Source organism: Mycetomoellerius zeteki, unplaced genomic scaffold, assembly GCF_001594055.1.
Source record: "Mycetomoellerius zeteki isolate Tzet28-1 unplaced genomic scaffold, Tzet1.0 scaffold25, whole genome shotgun sequence".
Classification (NCBI taxonomy): domain Eukaryota; kingdom Metazoa; phylum Arthropoda; class Insecta; order Hymenoptera; family Formicidae; genus Mycetomoellerius; species Mycetomoellerius zeteki.
The window spans coordinates 2,953,211-2,972,196 of record NW_017257227.1 but is presented as its reverse complement, the minus strand read 5'-3'; the positions used below and the strand labels follow the sequence as shown (position 1 = coordinate 2,972,196).

Sequence of the window (18,986 nt, the reverse complement as noted above, 5' to 3'; positions counted from 1 at the left end):
TTTTTCATACGTTTGGGCATTTTTTCAAAAGAACTTGTTGCAGAAAATTGATCATGTTACTGTTTTATCCAAATGAAAAGTGAAACCATTCGATATTATAATTCTAATGTAACTAATGTTTCACGGAAACATGATATGAATTTGTGATATATAAATACGAACCTAATATCCTAATTTCGAAACTGAAATTTGATGCAGTGAGGTAATTTTACGGCTAAACTTTTGAATGGTATGCTAATTTCAAAATTATATTTTAAGGTAACATAGTTTAGATAAGGTAATTATTTACAAGAACTAGTCTGAAAAATATAGTACTAATTTTTTAACTATTTATAATAAATTAAAAAACAAAGTTTTATAAAAGCTACGTAAACAGTTACAGCCGAATTAGGCGAATAGAGTTCAAAATTTAAAAAATCTATTATTATTGAATTTTTCAATATTTATATGAAAAATTTATAATATTTATTAAATGTGTATAATCATTATAATATACTTTTTTAACTATATCATTTAAAATGAAAAATGGAGAATATAATATGAAAAGATAATTAATGATTAGAAGACGAATGGGATTATCCTTGAAGATTATTTTTACGAACAATCTCTGTTAACAGGTGCGATCTCAGTAATGGGGGCAGGAAAGTTATCGCGAATAAAAGAGCGGGTGAGAAAATCTTTTTATCCTGATTTAAAATAGGAAGTGAAAAATGAATTTTAATGAAGATGACAATGAGATTCTGGGAAGAAATCACAGCGAAAAAAATCTAACCCCCAACTTTACTATCATTTCTCATTATCTTTTCATATAATAGTTTTATATGTTAAAATAGGATTGTCGCGTGCAAGTTTTGTCGCTTAGTAAGCATCGTTGAAATTAATGAAAATCAAATCAAATATTTAAAGAACATTATCCTCTTAGAAGATTAATCTGTTTTTGTAACGTTTCTACAAGTTACGTGAATTGTTTATAAAATATTTTTTAAACGATGTACATTAATTATAAATTCAGACAAAATTAAACGATTAATTATTGCTAATATTATTCATTATTCGTAACATTTTATTTTCAACGTTTATCAAGCGTTTTTCACGTGCATCGATGTGCATCATTTCATTTTACGATCACACGTGTAGAAATTCTTTTGAAGCCGAAGAAGAGCCGCTGCGACAAGCGTTGATGTATTATACAATGTCAGTCTACGGTTGTTTCCAAAGCGCGCATTTCCCCAGTATAATAATCGGCCAACACACATTATGACACGTTTTCACAACATCATCTCCCTCTCTCGGGAAAATTCATTCGATGTATTCGATGGAAGTTCGTCCATTAAATCTGCGCTTGTGCACGTACTTCCTATATCCGTACAGATATTATATATACCAGGGAAAAGCGTGAATGTGACAACAACCAAACGCCCGCGTTTCCATCCGAGCGATCCGTGCGCTTGTTCGTCGTTACCGTTAAAGATTATCGGCTTCGTCACGTCGTCGAACATTGGATAAAAACGCTCGCATTCAAGCACCCGTGAAGGTAAAAAAGTCGAACGGACGGAGCCGTTGAATACTCGTTTATTTACCGCGTGTTCGCCGAGCGCGTTGCGTATCGATGGGAATATTGAATTGTCGATCACATTGGCGTTGATTGTATAGCCGCAGCATCACAATTGTGAGCGTGCCACTAGTGATATCTCTCGCAAAGATGACAATGCGCTCGGACGTTTGGCATTTGTGCATCACTCAGGACGAGTTTGGTGTTCGTGTGTCTGCGCTCGCAACCAAAATTAAGGATAGCTGACAGATAGGGAAGAAAGAAAAGAGAAAAAGAAAGAGAGCCATACATATGTGTGTGTACGTGGAGCGAGAAGTTGGTAGTACGATCTAGAAACTGAAATATCACTCAGCTAAACAACGAGACAGCCACAGATGTACGGAGAGATGTGGAAGAGAGAAAGAAAGAAAGAAAGAAAGAGAAGGGTGAGAAACGAGCCGCCAAGGAGGAAAAAAACGCTAGCGTACAACTAGAATTCGTGCCAGTTGGGAGAGAGTAGCGTGGAGGGCCAATATGCTAAACTTGCTCAACATGGACAACTTACATTTCGTCTTTTTCATTTCTCTTTCGTCTCAGCGGATCTATTGCTTTTTTTTTTATTCTCTGATCATTATAGATCTATCTTTATGTCTTTACACGGTGCGGTTAACTTTTGTCAGCGGGTATATACAGGGAGACATACAATTGCGTATATGCATGTATATATATATATATGTATAATATAAAGAAACGTAGATGACATCGAGTATGTACATTCGTATGGGTGGAAGTAACGGATTTACTTAAAGTAACGTAGAGCAAAGAGCAGAGTGTATAGAGATCCAGAGAGGAGTCTCGTGTAAGTCCATCGTACATCGGGATGAGAAGAATTAGAGTTAGAGGCGAAGATAGAAAGAGGAGGAGGGATAAAAGAGAGAAACAGTGAAAATAGAAGGGACGAGACATCAACTGAGCGAGGTGTATCTAACGTAAAAGAGAAGGAGCTGTGCAAAAATGTGATAAAGGAGAAAGAAACGGTAGAGAGTCAGACAACGGGGAGGGGGGGGGACGAAGATGGATATACATTTATACATATATATGATCTTTCTCTGGCAGAGTAAGTTACGTAAAGAAAGATCGAGTGCCACAGCCTCCGTGTATGCATATAGTCGAGCTTCTCCGCGAGAATCTCCTTTAGCATTTCCGCCGTTTCTCCTTTCCATTCAGCTTTGAGACCGCTCTTTTCACGAACGAGGAGAGAACGAGCCTCTCATCGCGAGAGAATCCAGGCTTTAAATTATACCGAGAGAATCTGGAACAGTGTCCAGCAGCTTCGTCGGGAGAAATTAAAGAGCGTATCGCACATATATGTGTGTATATACGTATTTATTAGTAATTTATAGAGAGAAATGTAACGTAATTTTCTATAAAGCGAACCTCTTTGAAACATTATCGTAAATGCGGCTTGCATTATTTGCAAACTAGCACTCTTCCTTTATCGAGCGTGTATTTATTTCGAAAATCGTAAATAAAAAGGAAACATATGAAATAAATAAGCGATAAAACGCTACATTTAATAATATCGTTTCGTATGTACACGCATTCGATGGATGCTTTGAACTTGAAAGTATTCAAACTTTGAACACGTCGACTGCAATATTCCAGTGAGAACAATATCGTTTTAACAAGCGTTACAAAAACGTTTGAGTTTCCGATATTAATATACACGACATGTTGACACAGGTAAGTCTCGCTCGACACTATTCCATTCCTTTCAAGTTGTCGAAAATAAAAGTCGCCGGTACGGAGTCAATGTGAGAAATTCGACATTCGAGCGCTTCGCGACGGATCGCTTCCAGGCGATTTTATTCCGCGCGAGACCAGCAATGAAGCAAAGAAAGGAGAACAGCAACGACACAACTCGCCCCAACTGACACTTTCGTTTTTTGCGCTGCGCGTTTTTCTCGAATCTTGTTTTGCACGTCGCGGGTTTATTGTACAGCACGTCTTTCTTGCCACTCTGACGTGAAGCGAAAAGTGAAAAGCGTGACATTCGTTCTCTCTCACGAAAGCGACGGGCACGCTCGCGCTGTCTTTCTTTTTTTTTTTTTTCCTTTCCATTTGCGCCACCGCATACGTCACTAGAGAATCCCGGAGAATATCCGCGAACATCACTGTATCATCCAATTTTATCATTTTTAAATACTTTGGAAAGAGACTCAAAGACAGCACGATGATTTTACGTGATTTTCAAGCGCGAGGGAGCTCTCTTGATTTTGAATTTATTTCGCTTCATTAAAAAATGTAAATTAAAAATGATAAATACGTAAATATATCTTTTAGAAAGTTACGATTAACTTCATAAACTTCAAGTCTATTTACAAAGTATATGATGTACAAAAATCGATGAGTGTTGTAATCGTAGAGCTCGCGCTGAAAAAAGTCGATAGATCCCGTACTTGTTAGCCCTAAGAATACTGAACGTTATTAATAGTTATAAAATTTATGCGATTACCTATTATATTTTTCACATAGAGACATAGTATACTAATTTTATTACATCGCTTAATTAAACAACAGATTGCAGAAATTATTCTGCCTCGGTAAGATTAAATTTGTTTTTTTTTTTATCTCTCTACGTTTAACAAAGTTTCTGACTCATGTCATTACTCTCGCTAGAGGCGTTTAGAATCGACGCTGCAACAACGGACGACGAAGATGTATCGGTCTTTACACACACGCGAGCTCTAAGAAAAGTAATGGTGGTACACATGTTAGAGGCACCGTCCATATATTCGTCTTGTTGCTCTCGCGAATTCCAACGAGACGTACTGGACGCGAACAGGGAGAAAACTTTTGGTGTACAATACGTGGATTTGTATTTCCTTACATGGCGATAAAACCGCACTCTCGTCGAACTGTCCCGATCGTCAATGAACTCTGTTAATTCCGGAAACCGCGATATCAGATATTTTTACGCGGTTTCACTATTCCGTATAAATTTCCTCTTCCGTTTCTGTATTTTATAAATGTACGTAGTAGAGATTAGATGTAAAATTAATGAAATATGAGAGAAGGAAAGAAAAAAGAGAGAGAGAGAGAGAGAGAGAAAATTTAGCGCAACTTTCGACCACATTTTAGGTATTAAAAATTTACATGAAGGGCAGCAAGAATATTATTCTTCCTGCAAAACGTATTGAATAACACAGTTGCCCACGTAAAATTCATTTTTCAACAAAAATATGTATGTGTGTAAGAAAAAAATCGTAAAATTCTTTCGTACGAGAAAATTTTGAATGTGATTTTCGAAAGTGATTCGAAGACATTTTTAGAATTCATTTAATAAACGAAAGACAACAAAAGTATTACAAAACGTATTGAGAAACAGTCTGCGTGAAATGCGTTCATTTTTCAATTAAAATATATTTTAAAAATTATTGATAACGAATAAAATTTATTCGTATGGAGAAAATTTGAATATGATTGTTAAAAGTAATTTCTGAAAGCATTTTTAGAATTCACGTAAATGAAAGACAACAAGATCGAGTATCACTCTTTCTACAAAACGTATTGAGAAACATAGTCACCTGCGTGAAATTCGTTATTTTTCAACTGAAATATATGTTTAAAAAATTAATGATAACAAATTAAATTTCTTCGCATAGAAAAAATTTGGATATAATTTCAAAAGCAACTTCCAAAGATATTTTTAGAATTCACACACAACAGATAACAAGAATATCACGCTTCCTACAAAACGTACTGAATAACGTAGACCTGCGTGAAGTTCGTCACTTTTTCGTGTAAAAAACGCGTCAAAGAAAACAGTTACGTGATCGATATTTCATATTATTATTTCGACATATTTTTATCACCGACGAAGGACATCTAAACTCAGCAGTTTGATCCTTTATTATAATCTAATCGTTTCGACGTCATCAACGCAATCTTTCAACATCCCAGAGACAAATCGCGCACCGTATATGACGCGCCGAGTTGAAACGACGATCGTCATTGGTCCAATTTGAACTGTTTGAAGTTCGATAGATCAGTTCACGTAACGCCGGCGAGTGGACGAGTCGCGGTCGCGATCGGTGTATGTTTCCGCATTTTTTTTCGCCGGATCTAAACTGATTTCGTATGCGGATAGAGTGTTGCAAGTTTCAAATCTGTTATTCTGTTCACGGATAATCGTTCGATCCATCCACTGGATCATTGGAGTACGATCGCAATCAAGTGCGTCTCTCAGCGGAAAAGTACCGGAAGGTAGTAATTAATTTACTTACTTTGAATATATTAAAAGCATTATTATTCGGCATGTATTATTGAATCGTTCGAAATGGATGAATAATTTTCAGTATTAAACTGTCCAGTAATCTTTAATACAAATGATTAGGCCATTCGTGTCCTGCACATTTTTTTTTCAAAAAAATGGAAACATTTTTTTAAATACACAATCTTATAATATTTTCTAAAAATTCTTTGTTTTAATATTATTTTCTAAAGATATTAAAGTATTTGTTAAGAATCACTTAATAATTCTTGTATATTTGTTGAAGTGATTTGTTGAATGAAAATTACTGCGGGACACGAATGACACATCGTGTGTAGTAAAAAAAGACGGAAAATTATTGTACGTATCAAAGGTTAAATTTCTGTAAGACAGGTGGACCGCGCGATGTACGCACTTCACTTCGTTCGGCCGGCGTCCGTCCGTTCGAGACGAATCCAAGTTTTCAACACGAATGTTTCGCCGTGTTTCACCGACATGCGCTCGTCCAAATACTACGGAGGCATCTTTATTCAACGCCGCGCGTCGAAGAATCTAATTGTAACCATTGCCCATCGAGAAATTAATCAAGACAAGATCTCGCTTGCCTGTAAAAGGTTGTGGGCGTTATTACGTCGCGTCGTTCTCGTTCCGCCATGTTTACTTACGGCGCGTCATTTCTCGGAACTTTCGCCATCTCCGCGACGCGCCGTTTCCCGGAATTTTTATTGTTTTCGATGACGCGTCATTTCTCGGAATTTTCATGGTCGAGCACGCGGTGAGTATACGCAACAAACCGGGAGTATCGAATCTGTATATGTTCGGTTCGTTTGCGATCATCGAGTCGTGTGGATAACGTTTTTCGATATGAACTTCTCGTCGAGTGTCCCGAATGCGTGTCTATCCGGTACTGGGATTCATAGAAGTCAAAACGAGCATCGAGAGATCATCTTGAGATTAATCGAGAGACGGCTGTGCGACAATTTTTCCGTTTGGTCTTTGAAAACTCTGGCGAAAATATAAATCGGAGCGTAAGCCCGGATCTATAATAGGTGTTTTAAGACTCTTAAACCGTAAGAAATTGATTAATTACAGTCGAATCCGAGGAGAATAATCGACTGTGATTCGCCCATTTCTTATAGTTTAAGGCTTAAAATCCTATTGTAGATCCGGGGTAAAGCGAGCAGCACAGATTCTTGCATAACGCATAACGCATAAGGCATAAGAAATTCAACTAATCAGAGTTCTTTATTTTATGGAAAGGAAGGAAACGAAGGACTTTGATTGGTATATCTTCTTATGCATTACGTGTTATGCGTTATGCAAGAATCTGTGCTTCCCGTTTTAATCGAATGTAATGGTCCGTTTACAATACACGTAGTAAGCTTGGTTTAAGAAGTAAGAGTAAGAAATTGATCAATCACAATCGATTATTCTTCTCACATTCGACTGTGATTGGTCAATTTCTTACTCTTACTTCTTAAACCAAGCTTACTTCGCATATTGTAGACGACGCTTAAGGGGAGAGTAACAAAAACGTAAAGCTTATGTACAATAATCGCATAAGCTGTGTCGCATGTATAAGAATTTTACAGGAGTACTATTTTTCGTAATAAGCTAATTAGTAGACTAATTCTTGCAGTCGCAGAAAGTTAAAGTGTTGACTCAATTTCGTACAATAAGAGTTTTACACGGAGAGAAAGATACAAGTGTTGCAAAGCAAATGTTACTTGCAAATGTTACTTCCTTCAAAAATTTGATTCTAACGATGAAATATACATTTTTGTGAAATGTTTCTTATTTGTAAAATTAGTTAAGTAATTATTAATTGTAAAAACAGTAAAATAGATGGCTTATTTGCTAGGAATAAAATTTTATTTTGTCATATTAAAATAAAGATTTATTTTAGTGAAATAAATGTATTTTTCACAAATAAATTTTTAAATATCTTTCCCTCAGTATGTGACTGCAGCAATCGTATAATTAGAAACTCGATTTGCGACATTTTTATACGACACACGACACAACTTGTGCTACTATTTTAGATGAGACTTAAAGTGGCGTCTGCAATGAAATTTTAAGGTATAACATTTAAACTTTAAGCATAAGGGATCCTAAAGTCGTCTGTATTTATTTTTCAAATAAGTATTTCTCTAACTGCTTTTATATGCACATTTAAAAACTTTTTTTCTACAATTAATATATGAACGATAATGTATTCTAAAACGGTCGACTTTATATCAAAAATGAAAATAGTTGGAAAATTACAGTTTTTCATCGGCTTTTGGCGTCGACTTGTAACAATATTTGCTTTATATAAAAGTTTTGTACTTTGTACATAAAGCGATCTTGGTTTGGACTAAGGATTACATGAACAAACAATATCGAGTTGTTAAAATTAGGCTTAGATATTTAATATGAAAGATTAGTTAGTTAGAAAATTTATTCGTATGTGTGCGTGCGATATTGATGTAGTAGTGACGTGTCATTGACGTAAATCGTAGATGTAAGTCCTATTAAATCGGTAAAACTGGCTTTAGGATCCCCTTAATCCGTAAGAAATTAACCAATCATAGTTGATTATTCTCCTCACGTTCGACTGTAATCAATCAATTTCTTACGGCTTAAGATTTCAAGCTTGTTTTACGCTTTAGAATCTCATTGTAAACGTCGCTTAAACCAAGCATCTAGAAGACAAAAATTAAGACAATGAAATGTGAACTAAAATAGGCGTTTATTCTCATTTCGCGTTTTATTGTTTCAATTTTCATCTTTTAGAAGCTTTGTTTACGCTTCTGCCACTCTCCTCTTACATTCAACTTGCGCTCCAATCTTTTTTTTCGCCAAGGAAAGTACTCACAGGTAGAACGTAAAAATCATAATAATATCATAAGGACATCGTTATGATCTTATTTGTCATTTATATAAGTTCATTTTTAAGTATCAAATGATGTCATATGATATCATTATGACTTTATTATTACTCTGTGTTCTACCTAAGTATTTACACGTTCCAAGCAGAATACAGATCATCATGACATCAAAATGACGTCAAAATGTCTCCAAAATGATTACTAAAAATCACTTTTAAATCAGTCACGATTCATTTTAACCTAAGTAGGCAAATAGAGTGCTTAGGGCACCTGAAATAAATTTTATTTTTATAGTTATATCTTTTAACAGTATGCATAGAATTAAATTTACATCATTTCTATTTTTATGACATAGAGAATGTAAAAATAACTTTAAAACTTCTTCTGGGCAATTCTTTTCCTCTTTTAGAACAAGGTTTTTAAAATAACTGCGTGTTGTAGCCATCTACCCACTTAAAGATTAACGTCATTTTGACATTAACGTGATTTTTCTGCTTGGGATTATTTCACAATACTTCATGGAAATTTTGCATTATTTTTATATTTTGTCAAGATTTTAAATTGTGTGTAAATTACTGAACGGATCGCGAATGTTTTTTTTTTGCATCGATGATTAATTTCGTCGATTCTGTTCGTCGTCCATTGGAAGACTTGATTTTCCGTGTGTGTATCTCGTTCGTATCGATAAAGTGCAACGAAAAACATTGAGGAGCGTCGAGGATTAGTGATAAGAACGTCAAGGAACAGCGAATAGCACCGAGGAACATCGAGAAGCATCGAGGAGCTTTGAGGAACATCTAGGAACATCAAGGAGCACCGAGGAACATTTAGAATTTAGACATTGAGGTAAGGCGAAGCGTACAATTTGTTGTCGGATTACGTCTGTGCGAGTTCTTACGTGTATTCTCACTCCGTGACGTAAGAGAAATAAAATATTTCCTTGGATTTCGTATATCTCTCTCGCAGCTGATGTAAATGACAAAGGAAACGTTCTAAATCGTTGTAAGAAAGTTCAAACACGACAGGCAATTTCAGCGGCTATTTTTCAAACGCGTGAATTTTCTTACGATCGCTTCGAATATCATAGTTCGAATACCGTAATCAACAATGTTCATTGATCTCGGCGTTGCACGCATGCACGCTCCCACAGGTATTCCTGACTATTTCGACAAACGCACGTGTAGCACAATGTCTGTTTTTTTTCTGTCTACAAGAATCGGGATAAAAAAGAAAGGATGCGTTTTCGAGTGATTCGAAAAGCTGCGCCCTAAAACTGTCGAAAGCGTCTAAATCTAAGCATTGTAGCAATCTTAGTCTTATTCTCGATAATCGTATTTAAAACACATAATTTATTTCGTCTAAACGTACTTGATAAATCTGCGTGAATACCATCTGAACCTTTAACATTCATAAAGGTAGAAATCTGTTAATATACGGTAATATACGGCTTATTCGAGCGAAGAACGCGTATGCCTGGCGGAAAGCGTTAATTTAGAGAATTCGCCATGTTGCGTTTATAATCGCACGTTATATTGAGATATAGTGTCTTTATTGGAGAAAATATCTTTATATAATGTAAATAATCATTTATATAATATATTTCCAAAAGATTTATACACTGAGAAAAATGTCTGATTGAAAATGGACGAGTCAGAAAAGATTCTGATTATATCAGTCAGAATTTCGGTCATTTTAATAAGAATTCTAGTTATTTTAACTAGAATTGTAGTAGATTTAAAGAGATGCTAGAGTCGTCTGTAATATTGACAAAACGCGCATTTCATACATCTTTGTGTTTTTCCTTACAAAAGAATAAAATATTCTTCTACAGAATAAAAGAAAAAACGCAAATAGTTGTGGGAAAACACAAATGGTATGAAAAATAAAAAAAATTCTAAATTACAATTTTCTCTTACCATATAGTTATTTTTTTTACAAATATAAATGATTTCAAATATATTTCCAAACAAAAGGTGGTTTCCTCGCATTTGAATAATTTATAAAAATATAATAGGGGATCTTCAAATTATTCAAATATTTAAAGCTTATAAGAGAAATGAATGGAAAAATACGATCTAAATGTACATAGCATTCAGGCGATATATAAAATTAGCGGAGAAAGAAATGTATATAATGTTTTATTTAATGTATGTAATGCTTTATTTAATGTACATAATGTTTTATTTGTAATTAAGTGTCTGTTTTTTTCAACATCGATTAAGTTCGACCGTTGCTCCAGCATCCCCTTAATCAGAAACTTTTGATTCATCCATTTTCAACCAAAATTCTAATTAATCCAACCAGACAACATTTTTCAGTATAGGATCAAAGGGAATGATTTTTTATAATTATATATTTTAAAAATATTCGATATACATAAAATTAAAAAAAAAACGGAAATATAATTGGTGCGTGTACGAGCATATATAAAGAGTGGATCCCAAATTTCCAGATTTCTTTCTCATGATTTATTGCGTGAATCAAGCACTTGTATTCGTTAAACCAACACGGAGGATCATGGAGTCAATTTGTCACGTTGTTAGAATTATAAATGACGTTTCGTGTCAGACATGCGCGAATTGCGCTTGAACAAGTTTTATATTCTATATAGACTTTTATTGGTCCAACTGCAAAAACCTCTCGCGAGAGATACAGTGGTCCATAACAAAGTTCTAGTCTGTAGATCAAGTAATATTTACACGGCCGATCGAAGATGATTGGCTTGATGCGATATATCCAGGCGGATCCGTGGATCATTAATCGCAAGTGATGCAATGAAGTCGAAACCTGGACAAGTTTGCAGAGCTAGCCTTTTCAACTTTTAACCGAGGTGTTTCCAAAACTCGTTTCAGGAAATTGGAAATAGCGATACTCTTAATTGTTGGCGTTTGCGCGATAAATCAAAAATTGAAAACAATTGTACGTACTCTATTAATTTTTAGCGAGAGAAATCCGTGAAATTATCCAAACCAAGTTTCGACTTAAAAGTTTCCACTCACGGCGATTGATAAAGAATTCTTATTTCGGTAAGTACTTTATCAAAACATCCAATATATCTAAAACTGCGCTAAAATGCTAGATTCATCCTGTGTTGATCCGCGCTTTACAATCGCTTCTACGTCTCGAAGCTCGCGTTAATATCTAGGAGCCGTGCGAGTTCCGTTTCCGCCCGTTCGCTATCTCGAGAAAAAAGAGGATGAATTCTGGAAACACGAGTGATCCTAAAGGCTTATAATATGTATGCAATGATTACAATAAAGAAAGAGAGATTTATCGATCATTAATCTTACACTGGACACTGGATCAATTGTTACTGGCTTTTGAGATGAGATTTTATATCAGTACGATAGCACCAGTATAATATCGTTAAAAATAGAGAACTATTCCTATATAAAATGTACTTATATCTACATAGAGAAATTTTAGAAAAAATTAATACTGTTTTTTGCAAGAATCTGCGGGATTTATATTTTATTCATTGTATTCCTGATTGCTGCAACATTGCTTAATATCATATATTTATCTTTAACATGCCCATATAATTATATGTCATTTTTATATCAAATATCTGTTGATTTATATATAGCAATCCGTGCTATTGTTATCGTAATTATTGTAGCTTCTATTATTAACAGTCTTTATTAGAACAGTTGTTTATTAGAATTGTAATTCCAAATTAGTAGAACTAATTCATATGCAAAAGATCCCGCATGTTTCCTGAATTATACATATTATACATATTATCAACGCAATACATCTATTCAATTAAACGTACACATATTAACAATTTGTAGTGAACAATCTCGTACGCTATAAATTTCCTAAAAATTAATTTTTGTTTATAAAATTCATTAATTGTGTCGTATTACAAATTTATTTTATTACGGATATATGTAGGATCTATCAAATCTTTGACGTTCTGTGGTATTAAAGTGAGAATCTAACGACGAATCTTTTTTACACGTTATAAATTTCAATCACTCGTGTTCCCAGATGCCTAATCTCGCGACCGATGCTGACTCTTCGCGAAAACGGATATGACTTTCGTAAAAATCCTCGGAGGCGATATGAGCATACGGGCTGCTCACACGGCGATTCTCTACGATTGATTGTACGAAAGCTTTTCTCTTCAGACAGAAATCGGTTGCGGTGTCGCGTTAGACATTTGCTTTTTCCCCATTACGTGCGAAACTGACGGACGGAGGTGTTCGTAAGCTCGCGATTGATCGATGTAATTATACACCCGGCCGATTCGTCTGTCGTGTCCGGTTGCGATAATTAATTAGGAGGATCGATAGGATAGACCGATGACACGCCGCGCCGTATCGGAATGAATCGGCGATACATCGGTAAACGATCGAATTAATGCTGCGATGGCCGGGTGCTGGGGTTTTAGAGCTAATAGATTAAATTATTTTAACATGCGACAGGTCTCGGTAGCATTCGAAATTCTGCGTATTAATGACGCTCGGGGGGGAAAAAAAATGAATAAATTGAAACGTGTAGCGTCGAATATTCCGGGACAGCGAATTTGGTTGCCAACGATACGTGAAACGTAGATTCCCTCAATTAGTTATAGCATTTTAACGAGAAATTTTAATTCCCTTTAACTTTACAACTATAGATACGTTTTTCTAGATGATACTGTCGATCCTATCTATTAATATTTACAGTGACGTTAAAATCGTCAATAACGGCATGAACAATAAACGAATATCTCTTTTCGACAATGAAATATAAAATTTGCAATTTTGTTTAAATTTCTTTAATATCCGTTACATTTATCTCCGTAAATGTACGATTTTTTTTATTGAGTGATCAAATGAAAATTGTCTTTTCTCAATTTTTACGTTTTCGCAAATGTTTTGTGAAATTCTGGCGTACATGAAAGAACACCCCCGCGATTGTGTCGAAGAAAACGAAGCGGCGTACACCGTAACGCGCATTTCTGCTAGTGATTGTACGAGTGCTGCTGTACAGGCCTAAAGGGATCATATACAACGTGCTAATAAATTTAAGTTGCTCTCGAGTCGCACATTGTATCGACAAGTCCTACGATCGATATCAGCCGATAGTAACCAGTGCCGTCAATGACATTCAGAGTCCTTATATTTCAATGATTAAATATTACAACCTTACGGGCGAAAAATTATAAATAAACGAACATGCAAATGAACGTAAATCAGCATTGGCGCATGCCTTTTTCTTTTTTATATTTTTATATTTTTTTTATATATAAAAGATTTCGTTAATAATTACGTATATATCTGTATGTCTGTTCAAGATTCGCGTCTTTATAAAAATGCACTCTTTTAGTTTTTGTACAAATGTCAGGCAATTACATAACGCGAACGTTTGCTTTCAGCGATACGTTCGTTAACTGTGGATCCATACAAACATCTCGCAAGTTACTATCCGAATATTGAGTAGCTTTAAACGCGGACCGCGCGACGCGTAATATTCAATGCACGAGTACGATTCAATGGAATAATTGCGACATTCGTGTAACATATTTTTCGAGATTCTCTTCTGCCTGCTGTTTGAGTATTCAAACTAGTTATAGGACCGTCGACTATCGATTGGAAAACAGCATGCATACCAACAGCGTCATACGTATCGTGGCATTGGAACGTACGAGCAGCGTGTTATCGGATATTCACGGCACTGGTTGAACCTATAAATCGCGAGTGATTGCTTTTTTTACTAGCTACAACACAGTCTTGTCCTTAAACTTTATCTGATAGGTAATTCGAGGAAATTTTACAGCTGCTAGGCGAGCGATAGGAATTTTGTTCATTCTTGCTAAAACTTTCACGTATCTGGTAAGATACCCATCGGAGCTTTAAATCACGTGATAATAACAAATAAAACCGATAAAAAGATAGAGAATGAAATACAATTAGTTTAATAATTTTCTGTAACTATTACGGCGCCAATATATGATCATCGAATTCTCGTGAAACTATTCTTTCGTATAACTTTCGTAAAAAAAAGAGGAAAAGAGAATAAACTTAAATCTCTTTCAAAATGGCGAAAATATGCGATCACAGAAATGGAATATCTTTCGGATGGTATGCTGCTAGCTACTATATAAAATATTCTGATATTGTCTCGACAGTTTGCTGAGAAATAATTCCAAGTAGTCGAAATAAAATAACTAATACAACGCAATAAATGTAAAATCATAAAGAAAGGCTATATTATACATATTTTATGAATTGCTACATTTTTTGATAGCTTTTTAAAGACTCTGACAACTTTTTGGTATTATGGTTACCTCCGATTAATATCGTACAAGACGCGATTGATAAAATCTCATATCTCCATTCCTTCTAAAGTTTAGAAAGCTACGATAACTTCTATTACACTCTTCTGCCTGAAGCTCTAAAATCACGCAAACTCGAAGTAAGTTTTTGCTACAGATCAAAAACTTTATCTTGCTACTATCTCGTTATATATTATAGATCAATCGAGTCGGATTTTTATCTCGCAGTTCTTTCTCTTGAAATTACCTAATTCTCCAGAAACACGTTCGAGAGTAAGTTTCTACACAATTCTCGACTATCTCTGTTCTCTATCAGACTTTTCTTTCATCGATGCGATCTTCGTAACTGCATCTGAAGCGACCGCGACAATGTGAAACGACATGCTTTACTTTTCAAGAAAAAAAGGAGATATCGTTATAGTTCATTACATCGACGTACATACAATATTTACATATAGCAGTCTTTGCATACGATCAGTGAAGATGCGCAGTAGAATTGTGCCGTGTGTTTTACCGGGATAAAATGGCTGAGCTGCGTGATGCAAGTGATCTTACTTTCCGCGAATACTTAATGCTCGGTCTCGAGTACTCGACTTTTGTCAGCTTTTCTTAAGGACCGCCGACTAAGCGTTCGGATAAAATTGCTGGTCCGTGAAACTCGTACCGAAAGATAAAATTTAGGAAGTAACTCAAGTATTATCGATAAAGCCCAGAATAGTCGAGGAATAAACGAAACGTGGAACTTACACTGAAAAAAGGGTCTTGTAATAGCTCATGCAAATGTTGCGTGAAATATTTTTAATCAAATATTTGATTATATAATATCTATAACCAAAAATAATTTTATTTTTTTTAATATTTAGTAAGTATATATATTACCAAATATAATAATATCAATCAACCGTTTGATAGTACTAAATAGTTGAAAAAGTATTATTTTTTATTATATTATATAATCGAACATTTGATTGGAATTATTTCACTCAATATTTGATAGTCGTTACCAAATTCTTTTTCAATGCAGTAAAAACAAGATTATATGAAATTTGTATGATATTACAAAAATTAAACGCAATCGTTCATATAAATATCAGAATTGAAAATTTTACATTTTTCCTTGAGTAAGATTTGTTATAATGTATTATTTTTTAAATATAATAGCTTTCCCTTCCTGTAAAGGTTACGTTATGTTAACAGAGAAATGCGTGGACAATTAAAATCTCAATTTACGATTATAAATTGGCATAAATTTAAAATCTTATAAAATAAATTCGTGAATATTAGAGACAGATAATTCTTACTTTGTATAAAACCTATAAAATATCGAAAGAAAGGTGTGGCAAATTGAAATTCGTGCAAATAAACGAACAAAAGATCGAAGACGTAAATCAGTCTTGTTGCAAAATATCTTTTGATCATCAAAATTGATCTCTAGACATTAAAATTGATTATATAATTACAGGAGCTTTTTTATAAATCATTCGTAACGCCTACGATACATTTCAGCACATGACGTAGCTCACTCACTTTAACTGATTTGCACGTTATTAGTTGAAAACGCTAAAAGCTGCAATCTCACGCACTCTTTCACACACGTCACGCCTGTCTGTACACAGTTCTCATTTACAAGTGTGTACAATCAGTTCGTGTTTGTGTGAAGCTATTGAATTATACTTATATTATATATATAAAAGCAAAGAGATTATGCAAGAGAACGTTTTTTTTTTGTTCAATTGTTCCCCTGCGTTTTTCTCTTTCTTTTTTTTCTTACGCTCTTATTCTCGGCTTCTAAGCGTGCTTATCCCCGAGTCTGCGTATGCATCGTGTACATCGTGTAGGATAATAAGAGAAAGATAGAAAGAGAGAAACGGTCAATGTGTGTAGGTGTCAATTTATTAACTCGTTATACCGGCGTCTTTGGCAGTTTCCTGCGCGTCGGCGACGAGGGCGCTTTCTCCGTTTCGGTTTCTGCAAAAATATATTAAAATGCATCGTATCAATAACGCATGTTACTTCCGTAACACTATTTTTCCATAACGACTATGATGACATCTCTGTAGCCGGCCTTTTTCGCCACGCGAGAGTAAACAGGTTCGAAATTATTCAGTTATTCATGAGCTTTCGGATGCCGTAAGTTAAAAGTTTTGAATTTGTCATTGCAGACAAAAATTTAATTTTTTTATGGCAGCTGAGTGAGAATTGAATTCTTGTTCACAGTAACGAGTTTTTCGAAATTTTTAACTAAGTAGTTTATAATTCTGATTCATACTTTTTATTCTCTCGTGTAGTAGAAGGGCCAATTGTACAGGGGTTATTAAACTATTGTAATAATAGTTAAGAATTATTCCTTTGCTTCGCATAAATAAGATGCGCAATTTTTTTTATTAGCAGATTATTTCTAAAAAATCGTATACTATTTTGAATTCATACACAGAAATTTAACGTATATGTAACAAATAAAACAAATACTAGGTTTAGTAAATTTTCAAGAATATGAAAATATTTATTCGTCTTGCGGATATTTTTGAGGTCAGAACGAAACCATGTCAGCGGTCAAAGGCCATACTCGTTCTAGAATATCACGGAACTTTTTTCTCTGTTGTATAAAAAGGCACTATTCATATTCCTTTGGAGGTATTTCTTTCTAGAACGATATAAGAAAATACTTAAAAAGGTAACAGTGTAGGCAAGTCTACACTGTTTCTGTATGATGACCCCCTTTCGAAGTAACTAATCTGCACTACTGACCTTGGATTAGTTAAAAACAGTCAGTGTTATATTTTATTACAATACGATCATTGATATCGTATTACAACAGAAGATATGTGATACTTTGTTCGGTATTGGTCTAAGATGTAAAATGCTTTTCATAGAACTCGTATTTGGGGCATGAAAATCGATAGTCGATTTTAATGGAAACTATGTAATGAAATTTATACGTGGTTAACTTTTATATCGATCTTCAATAAACATGTGGTTTCTTGTATATTGAGAACACTTTGCGGATTTATATAAAGTTGATATTTTGATAATAATGAATATATATATATATGTATATTTAAACACAGTAATATTATTTGACTGCCCGCGTGTTAGTAAATTTTGCTGCTGGTGTGTACTTACCCATCAGCAGGCCCAAATTTGTAGGTGTTTTTGCGGATTGTGGATCGTCCAACAAATCTCCAGTACTGTTTTGCGAGAGTGCCATAGAAATCAGTCGCCGGGAAATACGATGCAAGTACAGAGAATCGATTTACTGTTAGGTCTATTCACGATTGTTTCACGATAATATTACTCTATGCATTGACTTACATTTCGGTTGTATGTTCTACCACCAATTCTGCCATGTCGTCGGTCCTTTCGATTATTTGTTGTACCTCTTCAAAGCTCCGATCGATCAGAGACACGCCGGACCATTCTAGTACCTACAAAATTTCGTACAATATACATATATTATTTGATAATCAAATATCGATGCAAAAATATGAAAAAAATATTTATTACTTTTTTTTTTAATATTAATGTTTGCTTTTAAAATTATTTAATGATACCCCCCCCCTAAACCTAGATGATTATTTTTATTTTATATAAATTAATAAAAGCGTTATGTTAGTACAGCATTTTGAAAATATTTCTTGTAGTTCAAAAAGGAATATTTTACAATCGAAGTATGATTTCTTTTATCATTATTCGAATAATTAAGAGATTGAATTTTTGATTGTACTTGATAAATACTTATGGCTAATTTATTATAAATTTTATTATAAATTTTTTAGAAAACACAAATTAAAGATTCAAAAAATTATTTATATAAATTTTTGATAGAAAATATTTCTATTTTTTTGCCAATTATATGTGATGATTCTACACGTCGCATGTTTGCGAAGCTTCATAAAAAACATGAAATATCTCAAAATAATAATTTTTGAATGCTAATTTGTTCGAAAAAGAATGTTTTATCTTGAACATGAAAGAGGAAAACAGCGTAGCTTAGAAATTCCTGGCAGAGTTCGAGACATCGGTCTGGGTCGCAAAATTAATATTGAA

At 34.3% G+C, this 18,986-nt stretch overlaps 1 protein-coding gene across 1 annotated transcript in view; it reads right to left on the bottom strand.

Annotated features, from left to right (window-relative positions):
- Positions 1–18,986, bottom strand: part of Fife (regulating synaptic membrane exocytosis protein fife) — a 162,505-nt gene that overhangs the window by 16,434 nt on the left and 127,085 nt on the right. The window contains exons 13-15 of the mRNA XM_018449833.1: positions 18,252–18,364; positions 18,063–18,127; positions 16,849–16,907 (exon numbers count right to left, since the gene is read on the bottom strand). Coding sequence (XP_018305335.1) covers positions 16,849–16,907; positions 18,063–18,127; positions 18,252–18,364 — 237 coding nt within the window. The remainder of the gene's footprint in view (positions 1–16,848; positions 16,908–18,062; positions 18,128–18,251; positions 18,365–18,986) is intronic.